Raw genomic sequence first — 20,930 nt, 5'->3', positions numbered from 1 at the left:
AAGGCGATAGCGAATCGCATGAAAGCGAAAGGGCTCCAGAAGCTGCGGTGGTACTGCCAGATGTGCCAGAAGCAGTGCCGCGACGAGAACGGGTTCAAGTGCCACTGCATGAGCGAGTCTCACCAGCGTCAGATGCAGGTCTTCGGCCACAACCCCAACCGCGTCCTCCAGGGCTACTCCGAGGAGTTCGAGAAGACCTTCCTAGATCTCATGCGTCGGAGCCACCGTTTCTCCCGCATCGCCGCCACCGTGGTTTACAACGAGTACATCAACGACAGGCACCACGTGCATATGAACTCGACTCAGTGGGCCACGTTGACGGAGTTTATCAAGTATTTGGGGAAGACGGGGAAGTGTAAGGTGGATGAAACGCCTAAAGGTTGGTTTATTACTTATATCGATAGAGATTCGGAGACTGTTTTTAAAGAGAGGTTGAAGAATAAGAGAGTGAAGAGTGATTTGGCTGAGGAGGAGAAGAAGGAGAGGGAGATTCTGAAACAGATTGAGAGAGCTAAGGAAGGTGGTGAAGGTAGTAGTGGTAAAGATGATGGTGAGGAGGAGGAGAAGAAGAAAGGTGAAGACTTGGGGTTGAAGAGTGGTGTTAAGGTTGGGTTTTCACTTGGTGTTAAGCAGGTTGTTGAGAGCTCCAGCTCGAGCTCGAAGCGTTTGTTTGAGGAGGAAGAGAATGAGAGAGAGGAGGAGGAGGAGGAGAAGAAGAGGAGGAGAAAAGGTGGAGACTTGGAGAAGGAGAGGAGGTCGGCTTTGGATGAGTTGATGAAGGAGGAAGAGAGGAAGAAGGAGAGGATGAATCGTAAACCTTACTGGCTGTTCCAAGGGATTGTTGTGAAGGTGATGAGTAAAGCTCTGGCGGATAAAGGGTATTATAAGCAGAAGGGTGTTGTGAGGAAAGTGGTTGATAACTATGTGGGGGAGATTGAGATGATTGATTCTAAGCATGTGCTGCGAGTTGATCAGGAGGAGCTCGAGACTGTGATTCCACAGATTGGAGGGTTGGTGAAGATTGTGAATGGGGCTTATCGAGGTTCAAATGTTAGGTTGTTGGGTGTGGATACGGAGAAGTTTTGTGCTAAAGTGCAGATTGAGAAGGGTGTCTATGAAGGAAGAATCATCAAGTCCATTGAGTATGAAGACATTTGCAAACTTGCGTAGTTGCTATATCTTTAGACCATTTTATCAGCTTTATGGTACATTGTGTTTCCACTTTGAACCTTTCTTTGTGTCTGCAAGTGAGTTTCAGACAACTCACTGTCAATGATAAAACAGTTTTCAAAAGATTCTGGCTTTTGGTTCCTCTCATTCTCTTTTGTCCAGCCAAGCGAACAGGGTTTGCATCTTAGGTACTGCAGATGGAGATTCTGGCTTTTGGTTGAAGATGATGGGTTTGACTGCATTATGATTCCTGATGGATCATCTCATGAGTCGCCAAAGGTACTGCAGATGAGATTCTGTTTCATGTCATGTTCTTTACTGGATTGTCTTTGATTTTCATTGGTTTACTCGATGTTTTTGTACGTGTGACTACTGTAGTATCTTTAAGAAACCATGTGGTGTTTTGATTGTGCTTTTGCAAACAAAGCTCAAGTTATAAACTCCCAAGTTGACTTCTGAGATGAAATGCCATGAAGGGAAAACACATTTAGGTTCAGAAATACTGTAACTATAGATACATAATACATTAACGATTGCATGGACTAATTCCTCACAAAAGCAACACCGAAGAAAAATAACCTTTCATCATCTCCAATGGGCACCAACCATATTAACGGCCCAATGAAAACACTAAGAACTCGTGGACTTTTTTTATTTTCTTATACTATATTGATAGAAATGAACAATTTGGAATAAGTTTACACCTGAAAAGACAATTATTCACAAAGCCTTTTCCTTTTTGGAGGCAATCAATAAGCTAACCTCTTAATTAGTCCAGTGTGTACAGTGACAGTTTGGTTGGTTCTTGGTCAAACCGTAATTAACAAACTTCCCAGATAATAAAGTGAGAATATTAACAACACTAATACAAGTCCACAACCTTATCTTTCTTCTTCCTTATTCTCAGGGAAATAAAAATAAAATCAATTTAAAGGCCCTTTTTATAATTTGGTAGCATTCTTTCTCTGTCCCCTCTGAAATCAGAAACGTATCTGCCTTTTCACATTTCCTCAATCTTTGCTTTTTTGTTCCTTATCAAAGAGAATCTTTACCTTCTTTCTCCTTCAGTTATTGTCATTACCATTGCTTTGTCTTTGTCCGTTTCCTCATGAGTCAGTTGATATTTATGCTTATTCAATCCTCTTAAAGAGGTTTTATCATCAATTATACATATTGTGGGTGGGTTTTGTCTGAAACCCCTTTTTCTGTGTTTATTTCTCTCTCTCTCGCTTTCTTACAGTTAATTAAACAAGGAGATTCTGTGCTCAAAAAGTTTGTAGCTTTATTGTTACATACCAAATGGGGCTAAACTGGGAGAAAGAGGTGTAAGAAATTTTCTCCATTGATGATCAACTGTTTCAAAGACCCCTTTCATGTTTTGATGACTGTTTTGCTTTGTAAGATCCCACTTCCCCTTTCTTTTTAATCTGTTTATATGTAAGCCTTTTCTTTTAGATATACACGGCAAGTTCGCTCAAGTTGGAGAATATACCCCCTTACAAGTCTTTTTAAAACTTTTTTTTTTCAGCCAGCAATGATGATGATGATGATGGTCATGAAGAGACTATTGTTGATCATTTGGATGGTCATAGGAATGATGAACCAGAAGAAGTGGACACAAAGGTTTGTCGTACTCTCACCCTGAGAAGCAGTCTCAGAAAGGTGGATTCGAATTCAACAGAAGCTGACAAGGTTAAGAAGAAGGTACAATGGGTGGATGTGGCGGGGATAAAAGAGCTTGCTGAGGTTCGAGAATTTGAACCAAGGTTGGTGGTCTTCTGTTTGTTTTCCATTTATGTGTTGACAGATGAGATTCTAAATATATATATATGGACAATTAGTTTGGTTTTCTTTCTGATGGAAACAGATTCTCCACTCTTTTTGTAGTTGATGTGAGTGTCTCATTTTCTTGCAGTGGAGATGATGATATTGACTCTGATGAGGAGAAAAATTGTGTTTGTGTTATCCTGTGATCTGTCCATTTTAGTTTTAGTGGAGGATCCAAAGGCAAAGGACAAAGGACAAAGCTGGTGGCTCCAGCCATATACAGAGAGAATCTGCATTTGTGTACATACTGAACTGAAGCATTCTTTTCTTCTTGTCTAGAAAATGCTGCTAAATAGAGAGTATTATAGATCTGTTAACCTCATTCGTTCGTTTCTTCAAAACCATTTTTAATGGAGTATGTTGCAAATTTAGCAATCGCTATGTACATCGATATCTACTTATGCATATGAGTTTAACATGAACTATGTAAATCAAATGCTACATGACAACTTGGCTTCTGTAGTGTTTTGTGTTGTCTTCTTGCAAGAATGTAAATAATAAACGGATCCAAGTGAAGGGAGCTGCCAATTCTATGTATAGGGAAAGACAAAAGGATCAAGCTCACTGCACCATTACAAGATGACACGTCATCATAGCCACTAAAATCATGCAAACTTGTAATCCAAACACACACAATGTCTCCAAATGGCAAAATCCAACTAACCCTTTGTCTCTTTGGCTTGTTTCTGACCTCAAACCATGCCTTTAGCTCCGACCAGTTACGCTTCTCTGTATTCTCCCCCTTCACTTGCCAAGAACCCAACAAACCAAGCAAAACCCTAGTTTGATCACTCAACCAAACTGTTCTGTAACTATAGGACGTTGAGTTTGAGTGTGCAGTGCAGTGTTTGGGGCAGAGATTTGGCCTGCAGCAGATGGAGAAGCGTTATGGTTTGTTGACATTCCCAAGCTCTCTGGCTTTGTGTCATCAGTTTGATGAATCTGTTATCAATGAGAATGCCATTAACGCCATAAGTCCTTGTTTAGTTTGGCTTTAACAAGAAATGATAGTACACTACTTAAAGTTTATGTCTCTTCTTGGCTATATATACTTGAGAGGAATTGTATTGATTTTCTTATCAAATGGAAGTAAATTTTCAAAAGCTACCATCTATTCATTCAAAATTAATACTAAGGAATCATGATTTATTCATATGACCGGTTCAAAATTTTCAGTACAAAGCACATTCTCTTGTTCAAAATCATTACACTTGCTCATCCATTACAAAGCTAAAAGGAATCAAAGTTTCTGGCAGTGTTACTTTATTCCCCTATCACCTCAGTATCCATAACCTGAAACAAGAAAGAAGTAACACATAATCAGTGATGAGACGCGAATATTTTGGTGGATCTTCACTGAAGATTCAAAGTATGTTATCTGAATGTATGAACAAACCTGAGTTGTCCATTGGGTTGCCTACAGGAACTGGCTCAGGCTCCTTGATCTCAACAACGACACAGTCAGACATCAAGAATGTCTTTGCAACCGAAGCTGCGTGTTCCAAGCAACATCTCACAACCTATATCGAAATAAAGCATACTCAGGTTCATTGATCTGCCTGTGATGACCACATAGCAAGCAGAAGAAAGTTTATGTACGCTAAAAAAACTCACCTTAGTTGGATCGATGATTCCTGCAGCCATTAGATCCTCGTACTTGCCGGTTGCAGCATTGTAACCGTACTTCACATTATCGTTAGAAAGCACCTGCCAGTGAATAAAAGACAGCTCTTCAAGCATCTGATTTAAATCAAGAGCACACAGAGTGTGCGGAGGTTCTGTTAAACTACCTTCTCGCTAACTACGCTTCCATTGACTCCGGCGTTCTTGGCAATCAGTTTCAGAGGGTAACTCAGTGCTCTTTTCACGATATCCGCTCCAACCTGAAGCAAGGGAATGCAGAGAAGTTAAGAGACCTGAAGGTTTGAGGAAATAGAAACTAAATGCTTGAATCAACTTACCTTTTCTTCATCATTGTCGAGACCAGCTTTAATGGCATCAACCTTGGAAGCAAGACGAAGCAGAGTACAGCCACCACCAACGACAATACCTTCCTCAACAGCAGCCTGAAGAATACAAATCCTGATCAGTATAGCTCACAAGTACATAAACACGCTTTTGAAAAACAAACAAATCACCTTTGTAGCATTAAGAGCATCTTCAACTCTCAATTTCTTCTCTTTGAGTTCTGTTTCCGTTTGTGCTCCGACCTTTAACCAAATAAATAAGAGCTTTTGCTTAATATATCTCTTTCATATTCTTTTGTTATATCAAAATAATACCAATGAGGATTTGTAATTAACCTGAATCACAGCAACTCCACCAGAGAGCTTTGCAATTCTCTCATTCAGTTTTTCCTTCTCATAATCTTGCTCTGCTTGCTGCACAAACCAAGTAGCATAGTACTTTCAGTACACTACCGACAAAAGGTAAGTAGAGATCAGATAAGCTTACTACAAGTTAATACCTCAATAAGGTTCTTAATTTGTGTAACACGCTTTTGCACTGCGTCCTGTGTGCTCCCATCACCCACAATGGTCGAAGTCTCCTTAGTGAGGACCACCTTTGCGGCATGTCCAAGAACCTCTTTTCCAGCTTTGTCAAGTGAAAGACCAACTTCCTCACGAATCACAGTTGCTGCAAGCACAGATAAGAAAGCCAGGACAAGATTAAAACCACAAATATTGTGCGAAAAACACAGGGTTCAAAATTGTACACACAGAACTTACCTCCAGTGAGGATGGCAATATCGTCAAGGTATTGGCTCTTGCGCTCTCCAAATCCTGGAGCCTTGAGAGCTGCAATCTTCAGTGTGCCTCTAAGCTTGTTAACAACAAGGGTCGCTAAAGCCTCCTGCTCAATGTCTTCTGCAATTATTAAAATCGGGTATCCTCCTCTAATTGCATCCTCCAAAACACCAACAAGATCCCTTGCATTGGTAATCTTCTTGTCAACAAGAAGCAACTGCAACACAATAAAATCCATTAGAGAGAGAGAGAGAGAGAGCATTTAACAGCTGCAACACTATGATGGAGTGAGCTCTGAAGCAAGAAACAGTTACCTTGCAATTGTCGAACTCAACCGACATTTTCTCACTGTCTGTCACAAAGTAAGGGGAGACGTAACCGCGATCAAATTGCATTCCCTCCACAACGTAGAGAGCGTTCTCAGCACTTTTACCCTCCTCAAGTGTCACCACACCCTTCCTGCCAACTCTGCTCATTGCTTCAGCAATCATACTTCCGATTTCTGCATTGTTACCCGCACTAACCGCTGCTACATCTGCAAGCTCACTGTCTTCAACCTGCAATGACATGACTACTTTCAGAATCTTTTGTTAAAAGACAGTCACATATTCAAAGAAAGAGATTCTTTGTAACCTCCTTAGACATTTTCTTGAGCTCGGCAACCAAAGCCTTTGCTGTCTTCTCAATGCCTCTAGTGATCAATACAGGGTTTGCACCAGCAGCCACCACCTGAATAATATTTAAAAAAAAAAAAAAATTAAGATCACATTTGTTTTTGAGGTTCACCAAAGAGAGCTGAAAGAATAAACGGTATACATACCTTGACACCCTCAGCAATAAAACCTTGTGCAAGAACCACAGATGTTGTGGTACCATCACCGGCCAAGTCATTGGTCTTGGCAGCTGCTTGCCTCACAAGCTTAGCACCAATGTTCTCAACCGGGTCTTCCAGTTCAACCTACAGTAGAAAATTCAAAATTATAAGAGTCTTGTCAACAAAAATCATTCTCAGAGGAGGGAAACGATTCCATACCTCCCTAGCAACAGTGACACCATCATTAACAATTCTAGGTGATCCATACTTGCTCTCAAGAACAACATTTCTCCCCTTAGGTCCAAGTGTAACACCAACTAGGTCTGCAAGCTTGTTGACACCAGCCTAGTACAACAAATACAAATAAAGAAAAAAAACCTTGTTAACTAGCTTCAAGTTATCCATAAGAAAGTAAATAAAAGAAAAAAAGAGATGCTGACTTGAAGCTTCCTGATGGTAGTCCCGTCTTTGTTGAAATGCAACTCCTTGGCTGCGCATACAATAGCAGGAGTGGATCTTCTGAGCCTGGGGAACACGCTCTGCCTCCTCCCGAAAGAGCTTGAAGACAGCTTGTTCATGAGCTTCTTATCCGCTTTGTGCCCATTTGGAGCAACCATGGAACCAATGGAAGACGTCGCGGTGAAAGTTGATGCCATTTTTCACTCACTTCAAAACACACAGACAATCTAACAATCAGATAACATCTCTTAAGATATATAAAAAGCTCTTCTTTCAATCGATATATGGTACAATTAACCAAAGAAACAACTAAACCAATGAAAATTCACATCAAAACCAGAGAAAATAGAAGAAATGAAAATTCACATAAAAGTAGAGCTCACTAAGACTGAAAATTATCTACAAGAGTACCCCCAAAATCTTGATAGAAATGAATTTTGAAAAAGCTTAGAGCAAAACCTTATCCAACATAACAACAACACACAGAGAGGCACTAATGATTAAAAGGATAAAAAGAAACTAACAGATAATTGAAGCGGAGAAGAGGATAAGAAGAAACTGGGGGAGCTGCTGAAGCAGGAAGGAAGTAGGTTTATCTCCTTTAGAGAGAGAGAGGGTGCTTTTAACGTTACCTTTAGGCTAGGCTCTTCAAGCTGTGAGTTAATCTTGACCGTTGGATTCAACGATCCGGATAGGTAACAGGATCCTGAATCTTATTTTAAATTGGGCCTTTATCCTCGGCCCATTCCAAATAGAACATCCTTAGCCCATTCCAAATAGAACAACAGTTAGGTTTTTTTTTTCGAAACAACAAGTTAAGTTTAGGGAAATTAGGTCGTATGACCATGAAAAAACGTCTAATTCACTGTCTAACCAATATCCCTAACTTTTCTATACACGCCGTTATCTATATATATAAATACAATATTACCCCTTCCTGCAACCGGCGTAACTTGAAGAATTTTTTATAAATTATAATTTGTAAAAGTAAATCGTGGCTTAACTGTTTTCACATCTTTTCTTTTTAGTTATCTTCATCTTCGATATCGAGTTGCTCCACATCGTCACCTCCGTTGGATTAATCATATTTTCCTTCTTCCTCACTTGTTGCAAATGCGCGCTTTACTACTCTTCTAGAATTTTCAGCCAGACGACGGCGTTACAGTTGCAGCAGGAAATAGTGTGAATCTGTATCTATTCCAATTACCACTGTTGATTCAGATCTCTCAATTACGGTATGTTTTGGATTTTACTTTTGATTCTCTTCTTCTGATGCTGTTTTATTTCCTATTTGCAATATAGTCGAAACTTGGATAATCTTTTGGTAAATCTATAGCCTCGTTGTCGTATCTGTTTTCAGTGACGAAGTTCGCCAATTGATTTAGGGTTGAGGTGATTTGGGGATGGGGTTTCCCCGATTGTTCTTAGTCTTTCTTAAATTTGAATTGTGATTTTTAGTGGATATATATAGTACATAGTATAGTAATATAGTTTGTTGTATGGAATAACATATGCAATCGATAGGTTTGTCTGCGTGTTGACATAATATGCAGTCTTTCATTCCTCTTCTATTCTACTCAAAATGGTATAGTTTTCTGGGTTTAGACATAATATGAGATCTTTCATTCCTATTCTATTCAAAATGGTACAGAATAACTACATGTAAAACTATTCTACTTGAGATTGAATTGAATAGTTTAATACTCCACTATTTTGGCTTTAATTCTACTTGTTTGCACTATAAAAATTCATATCTACTTGTTTAATATAATACTTTCTCTTAACCGTGTTTACCTCTTACCTTCATTTTTCAGGTTTGACATGGACGATTTAGATCTTCCGAGTAGATTGTTTGTGACAGATTTTAAATCCACTGGAAAGAAATTATTTAACAACTATTTCAACCTCCGCTTGATTGGGGTGATCAAGGGTGCATTATAGGATGAGAACTTGGCGAGGCTGAACGCATCATAGTTTCAGAAAGTATTGTATGTGGAGGGCCATACCTATTACATGTTTCTATTCTATTTGGACCATGTAAAATGGAAATTCATCTTATTTCCATACCTGCTATAAATTGGAACGTTTAATATCACATTCTTTAGCTTATTTATTCATACATGTATTTAAATTTACGTATTTTACTACTTGGGTTAGGGTTTATATTTCCGTATAGGGTTTAGTGATGATTGGATAGGTGTTTATTTTCTGTAATATTGGGTTCACCATTGGAAAAGCATTACCTACTTCCACTGAATGATAGACGTTTCAAATGTTGCAAAAATAAGAATATGCTCTTTCGAATTCAACTACAATTACCATCTTTCTATTCTACATACTATACATAGAATGGAAATGCACATTCTCAATATTCTAGTTTATACCGTGCAATGGACTATCACTTACTGTTGCTTACCACTTGGTACTAGTATATATTTCATATTTTCATAGTTTATGAAAGATTGGGGTTGACATTGGATTAGGGTTTATATTTCCATGTATGGTTTAGTGATTAGTGGCTAGTGTTTAGTTTATGTAAGATTGAGGTTGCCATTGGATTAGGGTTTATATTTCCATGTAGGGTTTAATTTATGTATGATTATGTTGACATTGATACAAGCATTACCACATTCCATGAAGGCATACTCATATCAACACTTGAGATACATTGTACATTGTCGTTACATTGCAATTACATTTTATTTTTATCTATTCTATATGCCTCATATAGAATGGAAATGCATTTTTACTATCAGCTCGAAACTTATGTTTAGTTTATGTAAGATTGGTTTGACATTGGATAATGGTTTATATTTTCTATTAGTTTGCGTGATTATTGGACAATATTTAGTTTATGGAAGATTAAACTTGACATTAGATTAAGGTTCATATTTTTGTCTAGGGTTTAGTGATTAGTTTATAGGGTGTCGTTTATATTATTGTGTGTGGTTTACTGATTAGTTTATGGTCTTCATTCAAAGTTTGGAGTTACATTGGATTAGAGTTTATATTTCTGTGTAGGGTTTAGTGCTTAGTTGTTAGGGGTTAGTTTATGTACGCTTGAGATTATCATTTGGGATTTTTTTCGTACTTCCATTCTATTTGCCTTTATTTCTTGAGTTATACTATTTTGTCATATAGAATAGTAATGCATGTTTCGTCTAAACACAGTTTAAGAAATTGTGTATGTTTAATTTAAAGATGTTTTGGATTTACATTGTGTATGTTTAATTTAAATTGGATTGTCTAAACACAGTTTAAGAAATTATATATTTTTAGTTTATGATTTACATTTTCATACAGTGTTTAGTTCTTAGTTGATAAAATACAGTTTATTTTGAGATCTATACTATTTTCCATATAGAATAACAATTCCAATAACTTTATTTGTCTGTTATGGTAACATAAATTGTGTAACGCGTACAACTGTTATTCACTCATTCAGCATTCTCTTTCATCTTCTGTATGCTTTCATCTTCTGTATTAATTAGAGATAGGTTAAACATTCTGTATAATTATATGTCACAAAACCAAACATGTTGCTTACTATAAGAATAGCAACTGGCAACCGTTTATAAGAAGGGGTAGAACCGGAGAAAATGTGAGTAAAAAGTCAGACACTTAATTATGTCAAAATCAAAGCTATTCACTTAATTTCATTCTGAAATATGGCTATTTGGCCAATAAGCCCTTAAGTTTATTTTTCCTCTAATAATTAGTTGTGATTAATAATGAAATAAGTTTTTTTTTTCTTAAATAATTAGTGGTGATTTTTTCTTTTAATAATTAGTGGTGATTAATTAATGAAAAATTAGAAGAGAAGTGTCAGTTGTTGCAACTCGAAGATATCGATCACGTGTCGGATCCGACATGGCATGGGTATCGTTTTCCTCCGTGATTAACTTAGAAAAATCTGCTTTCTTTCAGCTTAAAGGACAAACCTTTTTTGATCCTATCTCTCACACGAAGTGGTTGAGACTAGGCCTAGTTGAGACTGTTGCCATAAATAAACAAAAGCTCTCTCTCTCTCTTTCTGATTGATTGCTTGTTTGGTGGGTTCGACGAAAGCTTTGATCTTTTTGCATAAAATGGCGTCTCTTTTAAGCAGATTCTGCCGGAAAGTGGCTGTTCCGGGATCAGCTCACGGAGCACGGATGGTTTCTACGACGACGTCGTGTGGATCAGAAACCGTGAAGTCGTTGAACCTCTACTCTGCTATTAACCAAGCTCTTCACATCGCCTTGGAAACCGATCCTCGGTGAGACTTTCTTGTCTTGATTCAACTTTACTTGTTGTCTAAACCATTTGAGTTCTTTTTTTTTTGTTTGGTGGATGGAAGGTCTTATGTATTTGGGGAAGATGTTGGGTTTGGTGGAGTCTTCCGCTGCACAACAGGATTAGCTGAACGCTTCGGGAAAAACCGTGTCTTCAACACTCCTCTTTGTGAACAAGTATGTATGTTTCCATGTTACTCATTGTTTTCTTGATGAGCCATTCACATAAGCTTCTTCTTTTTTATTGGATTCAGGGCATTGTTGGATTTGGTATTGGTCTAGCAGCAATGGTTAGGTTCTTTCTTGTCTGCTTTGTATTTTTTTTGTTGTGAACTCAAGTGTTTGACATTTGTGTTTGATCTTTTTTGACAGGGGAATCGAGCTGTTGTAGAAATTCAATTTGCAGACTATATTTATCCTGCGTTTGATCAGGTTAAGTGTTCCCCCCACCTCAAGTACCAAGAATCTGGTTTTCACCTCCTGCTTTTGACTCACAGATTGTTAATGAAGCTGCAAAGTTCAGATACCGAAGTGGTAACCAGTTCAACTGTGGAGGTATATACCTTATCGTCTTGACTTCACATCAGTCAGTATCTCTTTTTACTCATTAGGGTCTTTTTATATTATAGGACTTACAATAAGAGCACCGTATGGGGCGGTTGGTCATGGTGGACATTACCATTCACAATCCCCTGAGGCTTTCTTTTGCCATGTCCCTGGCATTAAGGTTGTTATCCCTCGGAGTCCACGAGAAGCCAAGGGACTGTTGTTATCCTCTATCCGTGATCCAAATCCTGTTGTCTTCTTCGAACCAAAGGTACACTTCTCTCTTTCTCTTACACCAATTCAGCTTCTCTACTTGAAAATTTGTTCTTCATTTCAGTGGCTATATCGTCAAGCGGTAGAAGAAGTTCCAGAGCATGACTATATGATACCTTTGTCAGAAGCTGAGGTATAATGTTGTTTACTTATCAAACAGTGTGTATATGACAACTTCATAGTCTTTAGTTTGACAAAGGAGGAGTTAACGTCAGGTTATTAGAGAAGGCAATGACATAACACTTGTTGGATGGGGAGCTCAGCTTACCGTTATGGAACAAGCTTGTCTAGACGCTGAGAAGGTTTCAGCTTTATACTAAGATAATTGATTTGTTTAGCAGTTAGTAACATGGGTCTTGAGTTAATAATGGCAGGAAGGAATATCATGTGAACTGATAGATCTCAAGACACTACTACCTTGGGACAAAGAAACAGTGGAGGCCTCTGTTAAAAAGACTGGCAGGCTTCTTGTAAGTTTCAAGCGAGCGTCTGTTTTTGTTTTTTTTTTGTGGTCGTTCTTATAGATTGTTTTGGCTTTGGGGTTGCAGATAAGCCATGAAGCTCCTGTGACAGGAGGTTTTGGAGCAGAGATCTCTGCAACAATCCTCGAGCGTTGCTTCTTGAAGGTAAAAAAGCTCAATGTCTATTCATATTACAAGAGATCTAACTCTCAAGTGGTTTTGTTTCCTCTCCAGTTAGAAGCGCCAGTAAGCAGAGTTTGTGGTCTGGACACTCCATTCCCTCTTGTGTTTGAGCCGTTCTACATGCCCACCAAGAACAAGGCAAGCTCCTATTCCTCATTACCTTCCCATAAAAAAAACAACACATTTCGAATTCATGGGGTTTTCACGTTTGTTGCAGATATTGGATGCAATCAAGTCCACTGTCAATTACTAGCCATCCAATATGTTTCTTTGGAAAACTTGAAGAACTATTGTTTGTTGTTTTACATTATGTATAATTTATGTAGCTATTTATGCGGTACTATTGTGTTTATATGACAAACTGATAAGCAGTGAATTGCCTTAAGACCATCTGAAGCCACTTGTAAAATCCATCTAAGATTCACTCAAAATGGTTAAACTGATCCATGACACTCCAAACATTTCAGAAACTAAAGCTGCAAACAGGCTTAAATGAGTTTATCACAGAGTCTTGGTGTCTTATTAGACATGGTTAGTAGACAAGTTCTAAGTTACTCTTTTAACAATTTGGATACTGCTCATCAAACAAACATTACAGGAAACACAATACTTGGAAGTAACATAGAACAAAAACAAAAAGAAGAGATTGGAATCTCCATTCTATTTACAAATTCTGGTTCTCAATCTTAATCATCAAACACAGTCCTTTGTTGAAGGAAAATAACCTCACCAAGCGCTTTGCCACCACCCGGGATCTCTAGCTCATGACAAATCTGAATGTAAACATGTTTTCTTTGCTTCTGATGTATATCATAGCTCTGCTTGTATCAAAAGATCAACTAATTAAACCACTAATGTTTGATTCAAAAGCTAATGAATAAAGAAAGTCGGAGACTTACATACTATCACTGCTGGATTTTCCTGAACTCTGTAAGAACTGGGTAGATATTCTCAAAGGCTGTGTAAGTCTCTTCTCTCATCTGATAAGTGTAACCCTCAGGATTTCATCAGATGACCCAAGTATTTTTCATGACTAAATTCGAGAGAAAGTAAGACTATTTACCTTGGCTCCAGTTATAACAATCTTCCCTGAGACAAAAATAAGTAGCACAATCTTTGGTTGTTTCATCCTATATATCAGCCCTGGGAATAGTTCAGGCTCGTACTGGAGAGAGAGAGATGCGAACCATCAGACCAATTATCTCCATCTAAATGCTATACAACTCTTGAGGTGATGCACTTACACTTGAGAAAGCACTGTGAGAGTATGCAAGACCTTCAAGCCTAATGGGGAATTTGACATCACAAGACCCCACAATGTTCTGAATCTTGAAGTCCTGGAGAATGTAATCAGAGATATCATTACTAGACTGTATATCAAGTTTCTTCTTTGAACAAAAACCAAATGAAATGCCTGCTCGGAGACACTACAGTGTATGTTGTATCGGAGACAGAGATAGATTTTATTGAGTACCTTGAATTTTGCAGGAAAGCCAAGCTTTTGAACAATCCGAGCGTACTGAACAACAACAACAAAAGAAAAAGAGTTCTTTAACATAGTAGAAAACAAAATACCTACTGCAATTACATCAAGTTTATGACTACAGTGTTCCTAGAATAAGAAAGAAGATCAGACTGTATTGAGAGAAGAGCTGGTTTTACCTTTCTCGCAGCCAGCTTTGAAAAATGTTCACTCTTGGCTCCGGTACACACCTAAAAGTAGACAAAACAGATCGACGCGTTAAAACAAGAACATGGTAGATCAAGAAATGTAACCAGATATGGTAATAAGCGAATATAACATACCATTTTCCCAGAAGCAAAAATCAAAGCTGTAGTCTTTGGCTCTCTTATCCTCATGATTACTGCAGCAAAACGCTGGAGAAAAAAAACACACAAGGAAAAATTAAACTATATCCAAAATACAAAAACAACATTAGTTTGAAGTTCCAGTAGTCAATCAGAGAAAAAAAAACACCAAATATACTCTGACATAATTTTTAAAATATATCAATACAAAGCTGTAGAAAGACTAAAAAGACTACTACAACAAAAAAAAAAACGAATGCAAACCTTGGGGTTATATTCAGCATTACGAGCCTGCAAAGCTATGGACTTAAGATCAAGCTTGCAGTCTAAGTTCACTGTCGAGACAATGTTTCTGAAACAAGAACAAAATTTAAAACCATGTCAGTCCACAAAACATAAACTCAAGAATCTTTATAAAGGGTGGTGTTATATAAGACAAGAGAGGACTCACTGAAGAGTTGGAATAATCCCTGAAGGATGCTTCATAAGGTCAACTGGTTGGCTCCCTTCCATTCCTTGTTCAGCCATTCTCTAACACAAACAAATCATAGTAAACACAACCAAATCAGCTAATCTCTAACACAAACAAATTGTAGTAAACACAACCAAATCAGCTAATCACGACAAAAAACAGTTATAACTGAACACATGAATCTAAAGCCGACAAAACATCCACGAGACCAAATCAACTTGTGTTAAAAGGGTTTCGATTACTGAATTCTAGAAAGGAAGAGGCTTATACAAATCGTTTCACAATCAGACAAAGACATCTTTTGTTCAAAGCTATGAAACTAATCGAGAGAATCTCAGATCCAATTCTAAACATCTAAGAGGAAACTGAAACCAGATCCGAGTGATTGAACCAATTAGAAACAGAGGGAAAGAATCAAAATCAAACCTTTCGTTAGATTGGAAGGTGGAATCTCAAAATCTAGGGTTTCGTAACCTCGAAATGATATGAAAAGGAGAAGGATTTGTGTATATATACACAAATGAAGGAAGAGAGAATTTAGAGAGGGAAAAAGAGATTTGTAAATTTGTAAAATGGGATTTATAAAGGAAGAGACTCGTTTTCTATCTCTCTGCCTTTGTCTCTCTCTCTCTTTGGGGATGAGGTTTTGTTTCTGAGAAGGTCGCGTTTTAGATCTGAGGAGCCTTAAGACATCTTTATATGTATATATACTTTACTAAACTACCCCTCAATCTTTTTCGTCGGATGAGGGTAGTTCAGGTAAAACATGTCGAGATGTCTAATATTACTGTCTTTGCTTGAATTTAAGATGAACGACCACTCTTTGTCTGCCACGTATGATATTACAAGATATTTGTCTAATTAGTTGTGTTCAATTTCAAATTGATTTACTTTTAAATAACATTGTTTTCAATCGTGGAGACGTTAGAAAAAAACAGTGTTTTCATTCCTTGTGAATTAAAAACGTTTTGATGTAATCTTTTTTTTTCTTTTCACTGAACAATACTTTCATTATAGTCTTCAGCCTGATTTTTGTCTAATCATGTGTCCAGCAAAAAAAAAGATATAGTCTAATAAAAAACTAATTGGTTTAAATTCAATTTTAAAGTATTTTAATCAAGAAATCAATAAATTTTATAACTCAACCAAAATCTTGTAAAACATAAAAATTAAATCACTTTCAGTGGTCCACTAGGTGACTTTGTATCCAATGTTTTTTCTATAGTAATGTTACTAATTATTTTGCATTCTATTTAAAAGATAGACAAGTGAACTTAAACCCATGTTCCAAGCTTCTTGCACTGCTAAACAGATGGCTAAAACATGTCCAATTATTAGCTTCAACCGCTAAAATAGTGGCCAATTATTTTAAAGTATTGAGTTATTAACTTTGCGGTAAAGATTAATGGGAGAGAGGTAGTGTAATATAAGTACTTCAGATCAGGCGCATACGCAAGGAGATCCAGTGAAGTGTTATTAATAAACCAACCATAAACTTCGGGGACTAAACACAAGCTCATAGATTTTTGTTTACTAAAGGGTAGAACATTCAACCAAATTTGGGAAGCTTATGTACAAACAACCCCAAAAAAAAACACGTTAAGATTTGAACCGTGGTCTCATGACCATATCACAAAAGCTTTCGTTGTCTCAGGAAACATGTTTCTTTCTTTCAGTTTGTATCAGTCGATGGGTTGCTGCTGCCTTGGGACGACGAGAACAAGCTGCTAAACAGCCACGGGATTGATAATTCAATCCCATCACCATCATCGCTCTCCTCCTCTTCTTCTTCTCCTTGCTCAGTAGGGTGACTGTTCCCACTTCCTTGGCTGCTCGTAGAAGAAGAAGACACACTTCCACCATCGTTACCATTTGGTTCTTCAGTTCTTGCAGACTCCGTCTTTGTCTCATCCGAAGGTAACTCATACCTACAAACCGGACACGAACAATGAAGCTCAAGCCACGGGAGTAAACAGTCACCGTGGAACTTGTGCTTACAAGGCATCTCTTTCACTTCCATCCCAATCTCAAAATCGTCCAAACAAACCGAACACTGCAGAGTATCCTCCTCTTGGATTTTGACAGTAGACAAAGACTCAACAGCTTCTTTGAGAGCTGGAGGTGTTCCGTATCTGTTGGGATCGTTGTCAGCTAAACGCTGAAGAAGGGCTTCGAATCCAGGACCGATGAAATACTCACTCAGAGAACCACCATCCACCATGATCAAGCGTCCTCTCTCTCTATCACCACCACCACCACCATCTCCGTTGTTGTTGTTGTTGTTGTTGTTGTCATCAGGTTCAAGTGTCGACCCTGCTCCTCCTACTCCACGAAGAGATAGTCGTATGACGGAAACAGAACTTCTTCCTCTTCTTCTCCTGAGGATCTCTTGGAGCTGAGAATCCACATCGTTTCCAGCAGCTTCGTTCTCGGTCTCTGCCTCTGCCTCTGCCACGTGGTTTTGATTATCTTCAGCAGTAGTCTGGTTAGGATTATTCATGAGTTGCATCAAGATGGGAGCCCAGAGAGAGGTGCTGTTTGCTCTGTGATCATCATGTTCCTCTTCGTCGGACATCTCTTCAACAAAGCCACTTGCACAAAAGGGGCATTTGATCTCAGCTTCCATAAGTGGATCCACTGTTCGAGAGCACATGTGGCACCAGTACGTCCTCCTCGTTGCGATTCCTTCTTCTTCCATGCTCGATTAATTTCTCCTGTTTTTTTTTATAGACCAAAAAACAAACACTCAGCTTTAAGTTAACCAAACGGTTCCACAAGACACCGGATCTAGTTGCAAGACAGATCTACATCAAACCCTAGAACGAGTCTCCAAGAAAAAAAAACCCCATTTTTTCAAGCTCACAGGAGAGAAGAAGAATATGCGTGGTATTGAGTCATAACAGAGAGGCATAAAACTTTGGAACAAATCAGAGGCAAAGGTAGTTTGAATCGAAACTCCCACAAGAAATCGATCATACTACATACGTTATGGTTCGATTCAAAACTAAATGATACGCAGAAACGTTCCATTTAACTCACAACAAAAACAATAGATTGACGAAAAGTAAGCGCTTTGTTTAAGAACCTTCGAGTCTTCTTCCTCTTCAAGAGCAGATGAATCTCTCTGATACCTTTTTTTTTAAAGCTAAAACCGAAAGAAAGCGTTTAGGTTTGTGGGATTGAATTTATAGACGAGGACAGACGATAGATTCCAGATCCTTCTTGTGTGTCTTTAATAAGCTGCTGCTACTGACGACTGATTAAATATCAGAGTGGACTTGTCCCATTAATTAAATTGAATTAGATTAAGATCATATGACTTTTCAAAGAAAGATTACTGAAGCAAACTCATGCATTTTCTTGGGTTTATTTTATTGGCTTCAATCCTTTTTTTTTTAATTAGCTCCACTTTCTCGTGGGCTTTACTTTTTCTTTTTATATATAATAGTTATTGTATGGGCTTACACGTTTTTAGGAGCACTACACTTGCTAACGGTGCGTACAAGACTCCAGTGTTCTTTTATTTATTTTCATGTGTTCCAATAAGTTTTAGAGTGTGTGGTTCTAGTTTCAAATCGGAGAGCAAACTCCACAGTTGTGAAAACTCGACAAAAAGTCTCCAAACCGCATCAATCGTGTCCAATTTCCATACCAACTGGTTGCAAAACCGGTGTCCACACCTGGATAAAAACCATGTCTAAACCGGATGTCCATATCATCTCTCTCTGCAACATGCAACTGCAATCTTCATCATTCTCATGAGCAACTCACAAGATTCAAGCTTGGTCTATCAATATTTTTGGAATCCAGGATCATCTACTTTTAATATTCATACACAAGGACGACGAGACATCTAAATCTCAGAATCTTCACTCTCTCCATCCATTGCAACCCCAAAAGAAAGAAATTGTATCTCCATTTACACAAAAGCAAAACCGGGAAAGAATCTTATGATATGCATCAAAGTATATTCTGACTCTAACTCTAACCACACATATCCCCTCCAAAAAAATAATGATTTTTCGTACAAAATGAAAAAAAACAAAGTAGAAACTGTGCTTACTTGTCGTCAACATATAGAATCTCATCTTCTGCCAGGTGATATATAATTCTTCTTGTCCTTTGGAAGAACATAGAGATTATTTCATGCCTTCGAACTCTAAACCTCAGCTAGCGAAGCAGTTACTTCTTGTTTCTTTAGATGCTAAAGTAGCACCACCGTTCTTGAATGTAGTTTGCTCATAATGATGATGAAGACATTCCCGGCGGTTGTTTCAGACCTTTCTCTTCCTACAAAGAAATAAAACGTGAACTGTCTTTTATCATATGTGACTGATACGAGAGAAGTAAAGGCAACAGAAACAAGACATTAGAAAAGCCACAAAAAAATGTTGAAACAATGGAGAGACTAACATCAATAGCATGCAATGATCTGGATCCGGGGGACATAATCCGAGAGGCTTCTGCAGCAGATGGTGATCCATTGTTCTCAGCTGAATAATGATTCACCTACAAAAGGATGAAAAAATTGGATTGACTGAGTGACTTCTTCAATGCTCCCATTATTTATTACTATGCAGTGTGTGTTATACTGTTATGTTATATCCTAAGTTGTTATCTTACTAAGCGCTCTTGTTATTTTGCATCTACCACAGAAGGACAAGAAGAATCATACATCTTAATTTTATCACAGAGTCAGTATATTGCATTTGCATCCACTACAGCTAAAACCGTTCAGAACAATAATCAACAATAATCAGGCATGAAGACAGTGAACAAAGCTGTAAAGAGAGAGAAAAAAAAAACAAAGCTGTAAAGCTCGAGTAAAAAGAGTGTACCTTTGGTGAACTCAAATTGGATTGGGCGTCATCAAAAAGAGAGGTGTAGTAGGCAGGGTCGTAGATAGAACCACCCAAGATTTCTTCAGCAGCAGCAGCACCTGAAGAACACTGCCTGTCAATAGCAGCAGCAGCAGAAGCAGGAGTTGGCGGATTCAAGAAACTGTTTCTCAAATCAGAAGAAGTGTCGACAATAGAAGCTCCCAGCCTGTAAATCTGAAACCACAAGAGAGAGGAAGAGAGCCTGACAAAGAAGCCAACCATCTCCATGGCCATCGTCAGCTTCACTGAGAATATGAAGAAGGTCCCATTCGTCTCTGCCGAAATGCTCCTGCAACAAGATCATCTTATTTGTCAATCAAAAGGCAAAGTCAAGATTAGTTCAGAGATTAGCAAGAGTGTGATTACCAAATCTCTTCGGTGAAGAGGATGAACCAGGAGACATCGAGAAGAAGAGCACAGAAGAGGAGAACGGCGTATGTGCGGCCGAGACTTTGGCTGTTGCTCTCGATAGCCACAAGCGCGAACAAGGCAATCGCTAAGTTGATGAGTAAAACGCCATTGTATAATGCGCCTAGTGATCCAATCAGCGCGCAACCAATCTGGAAAGAAAAATAATCACGAATCGATGAACCCTAGAGTCGATTTCGAATCAATCACGAGGAGAGAGAGAGAGAGGGATGACCTGGATGTAAATAAGGAAGACGGCGAGAGATTGGAGCTTAACGTAGTCGCGTAGCCAAGGCTGTATTCGATCTCGCAAAGAAGAACCACAAAGCATCCTCAATCAATCTCGCCTCTTCATAAATAAATATCTACGAAGCTTCTGAATCAACGGAGAAGAATACTATTTCGCGAGAATAGAGAGTTTGTGTTGGTGGCGGGATCACATGGAATCTCAAAAGAAGAAGAAGAAATCAAAACAGGTAAAGAATATATTCTCCACAGTCCCAGGCAGGCCAGGCCAGGGAGATTTTAAAAAATATCTTCAAAAATGAAATAAAATTAAAATCAAAAGGGACACTGGAATAAACGCTGTTTCTTCCTTCCTTCCTTC

General features: G+C 38.2%; 7 protein-coding genes across 9 annotated transcripts; 3 read left to right on the top strand and 4 right to left on the bottom strand.

The window, feature by feature from the left end:
• LOC108835536 (KIN17-like protein) lies at positions 1-1,584 on the top strand (the record flags this gene model as incomplete). The annotated part of the gene is given in 1 exon segment (XM_018608775.2): positions 1-1,584. A coding segment is annotated over 1 exon segment (1,170 nt), but the record flags the coding sequence as incomplete, so codon positions are not given.
• Positions 1,585-2,079: 495 nt separating this feature from the next.
• Positions 2,080-3,532, top strand: LOC108835538 (uncharacterized). 2 transcript variants are annotated; one of them, XM_018608778.2, is made up of 3 exons: positions 2,080-2,567; positions 2,699-2,936; positions 3,058-3,532. In XM_018608778.2, exons 1-3 carry the CDS (start codon positions 2,516-2,518, stop codon positions 3,059-3,061), a joined length of 294 nt encoding a protein of 97 aa, XP_018464280.1. In that variant the 5' UTR covers positions 2,080-2,515; the 3' UTR covers positions 3,062-3,532. The 2 variants fall into 2 exon arrangements, with proteins under 2 accessions (XP_018464280.1, XP_018464279.1); XM_018608777.2 differs by having other exon boundaries at positions 2,092-2,567; positions 3,086-3,532.
• Positions 3,533-4,122: 590 nt separating this feature from the next.
• LOC108823087 (ruBisCO large subunit-binding protein subunit beta, chloroplastic) lies at positions 4,123-7,668 on the bottom strand. The gene is made up of 15 exons (XM_056999062.1): positions 7,542-7,668; positions 6,999-7,224; positions 6,778-6,903; positions 6,565-6,702; positions 6,378-6,473; positions 6,059-6,301; positions 5,727-5,961; positions 5,465-5,634; positions 5,301-5,378; positions 5,136-5,207; positions 4,959-5,063; positions 4,788-4,880; positions 4,612-4,704; positions 4,394-4,517; positions 4,123-4,290 (listed from the first exon to the last, which is right to left on the bottom strand). Exons 2-15 carry the CDS (start codon positions 7,212-7,214, stop codon positions 4,277-4,279), a joined length of 1,803 nt encoding a protein of 600 aa, XP_056855042.1. The 5' UTR covers positions 7,215-7,224; positions 7,542-7,668; the 3' UTR covers positions 4,123-4,276.
• A 3,265-nt stretch (positions 7,669-10,933) lies between these two features.
• LOC108822837 (2-oxoisovalerate dehydrogenase subunit beta 1, mitochondrial) lies at positions 10,934-13,144 on the top strand. Its single transcript, XM_018596020.2, has 12 exons — positions 10,934-11,275; positions 11,357-11,468; positions 11,546-11,581; positions 11,664-11,723; positions 11,789-11,846; positions 11,921-12,108; positions 12,175-12,243; positions 12,326-12,412; positions 12,485-12,580; positions 12,659-12,736; positions 12,806-12,892; positions 12,972-13,144. The coding sequence occupies exons 1-12, from the start codon at positions 11,106-11,108 to the stop codon at positions 13,005-13,007; spliced, it is 1,077 nt and encodes a 358-aa protein (XP_018451522.1). The 5' UTR covers positions 10,934-11,105; the 3' UTR covers positions 13,008-13,144.
• A 142-nt stretch (positions 13,145-13,286) lies between these two features.
• LOC130504455 (TATA-box-binding protein 2-like) lies at positions 13,287-15,705 on the bottom strand. Its single transcript, XM_056999064.1, has 10 exons — positions 15,462-15,705; positions 15,015-15,094; positions 14,828-14,915; positions 14,561-14,632; positions 14,417-14,467; positions 14,229-14,273; positions 13,999-14,091; positions 13,818-13,919; positions 13,654-13,734; positions 13,287-13,572 (listed from the first exon to the last, which is right to left on the bottom strand). Exons 2-9 carry the CDS (start codon positions 15,089-15,091, stop codon positions 13,660-13,662), a joined length of 603 nt encoding a protein of 200 aa, XP_056855044.1. The 5' UTR covers positions 15,092-15,094; positions 15,462-15,705; the 3' UTR covers positions 13,287-13,572; positions 13,654-13,659.
• A 787-nt stretch (positions 15,706-16,492) lies between these two features.
• Positions 16,493-18,307, bottom strand: LOC108823037 (E3 ubiquitin-protein ligase SIRP1). Of its 2 annotated transcripts, none has more exons than XM_018596265.2 (2): positions 18,075-18,307; positions 16,493-17,749 (listed from the first exon to the last, which is right to left on the bottom strand). In XM_018596265.2, the coding sequence occupies exon 2, from the start codon at positions 17,731-17,733 to the stop codon at positions 16,708-16,710; it is 1,026 nt and encodes a 341-aa protein (XP_018451767.1). In that variant the 5' UTR covers positions 17,734-17,749; positions 18,075-18,307; the 3' UTR covers positions 16,493-16,707. The 2 variants fall into 2 exon arrangements, with proteins under 2 accessions (XP_018451767.1, XP_018451766.1); XM_018596264.2 differs by having other exon boundaries at positions 18,121-18,304.
• Positions 18,308-18,817: 510 nt separating this feature from the next.
• On the bottom strand, positions 18,818-20,708 carry LOC130504454 (uncharacterized). The gene is made up of 5 exons (XM_056999063.1): positions 20,559-20,708; positions 20,282-20,475; positions 19,874-20,204; positions 19,449-19,544; positions 18,818-19,325 (listed from the first exon to the last, which is right to left on the bottom strand). The coding sequence occupies exons 1-5, from the start codon at positions 20,652-20,654 to the stop codon at positions 19,275-19,277; spliced, it is 768 nt and encodes a 255-aa protein (XP_056855043.1). The 5' UTR covers positions 20,655-20,708; the 3' UTR covers positions 18,818-19,274.
• Positions 20,709-20,930: the final 222 nt, after the last annotated feature.

The sequence above is a fragment of the Raphanus sativus genome, unplaced genomic scaffold (genome assembly GCF_000801105.2).
Source record: "Raphanus sativus cultivar WK10039 unplaced genomic scaffold, ASM80110v3 Scaffold1591, whole genome shotgun sequence".
Taxonomy (NCBI): Eukaryota; Viridiplantae; Streptophyta; class Magnoliopsida; order Brassicales; family Brassicaceae; genus Raphanus; species Raphanus sativus.
The sequence above is the reverse complement of the archived record's forward strand: the minus strand, read 5'-3'. Positions and strand labels throughout refer to the sequence as shown.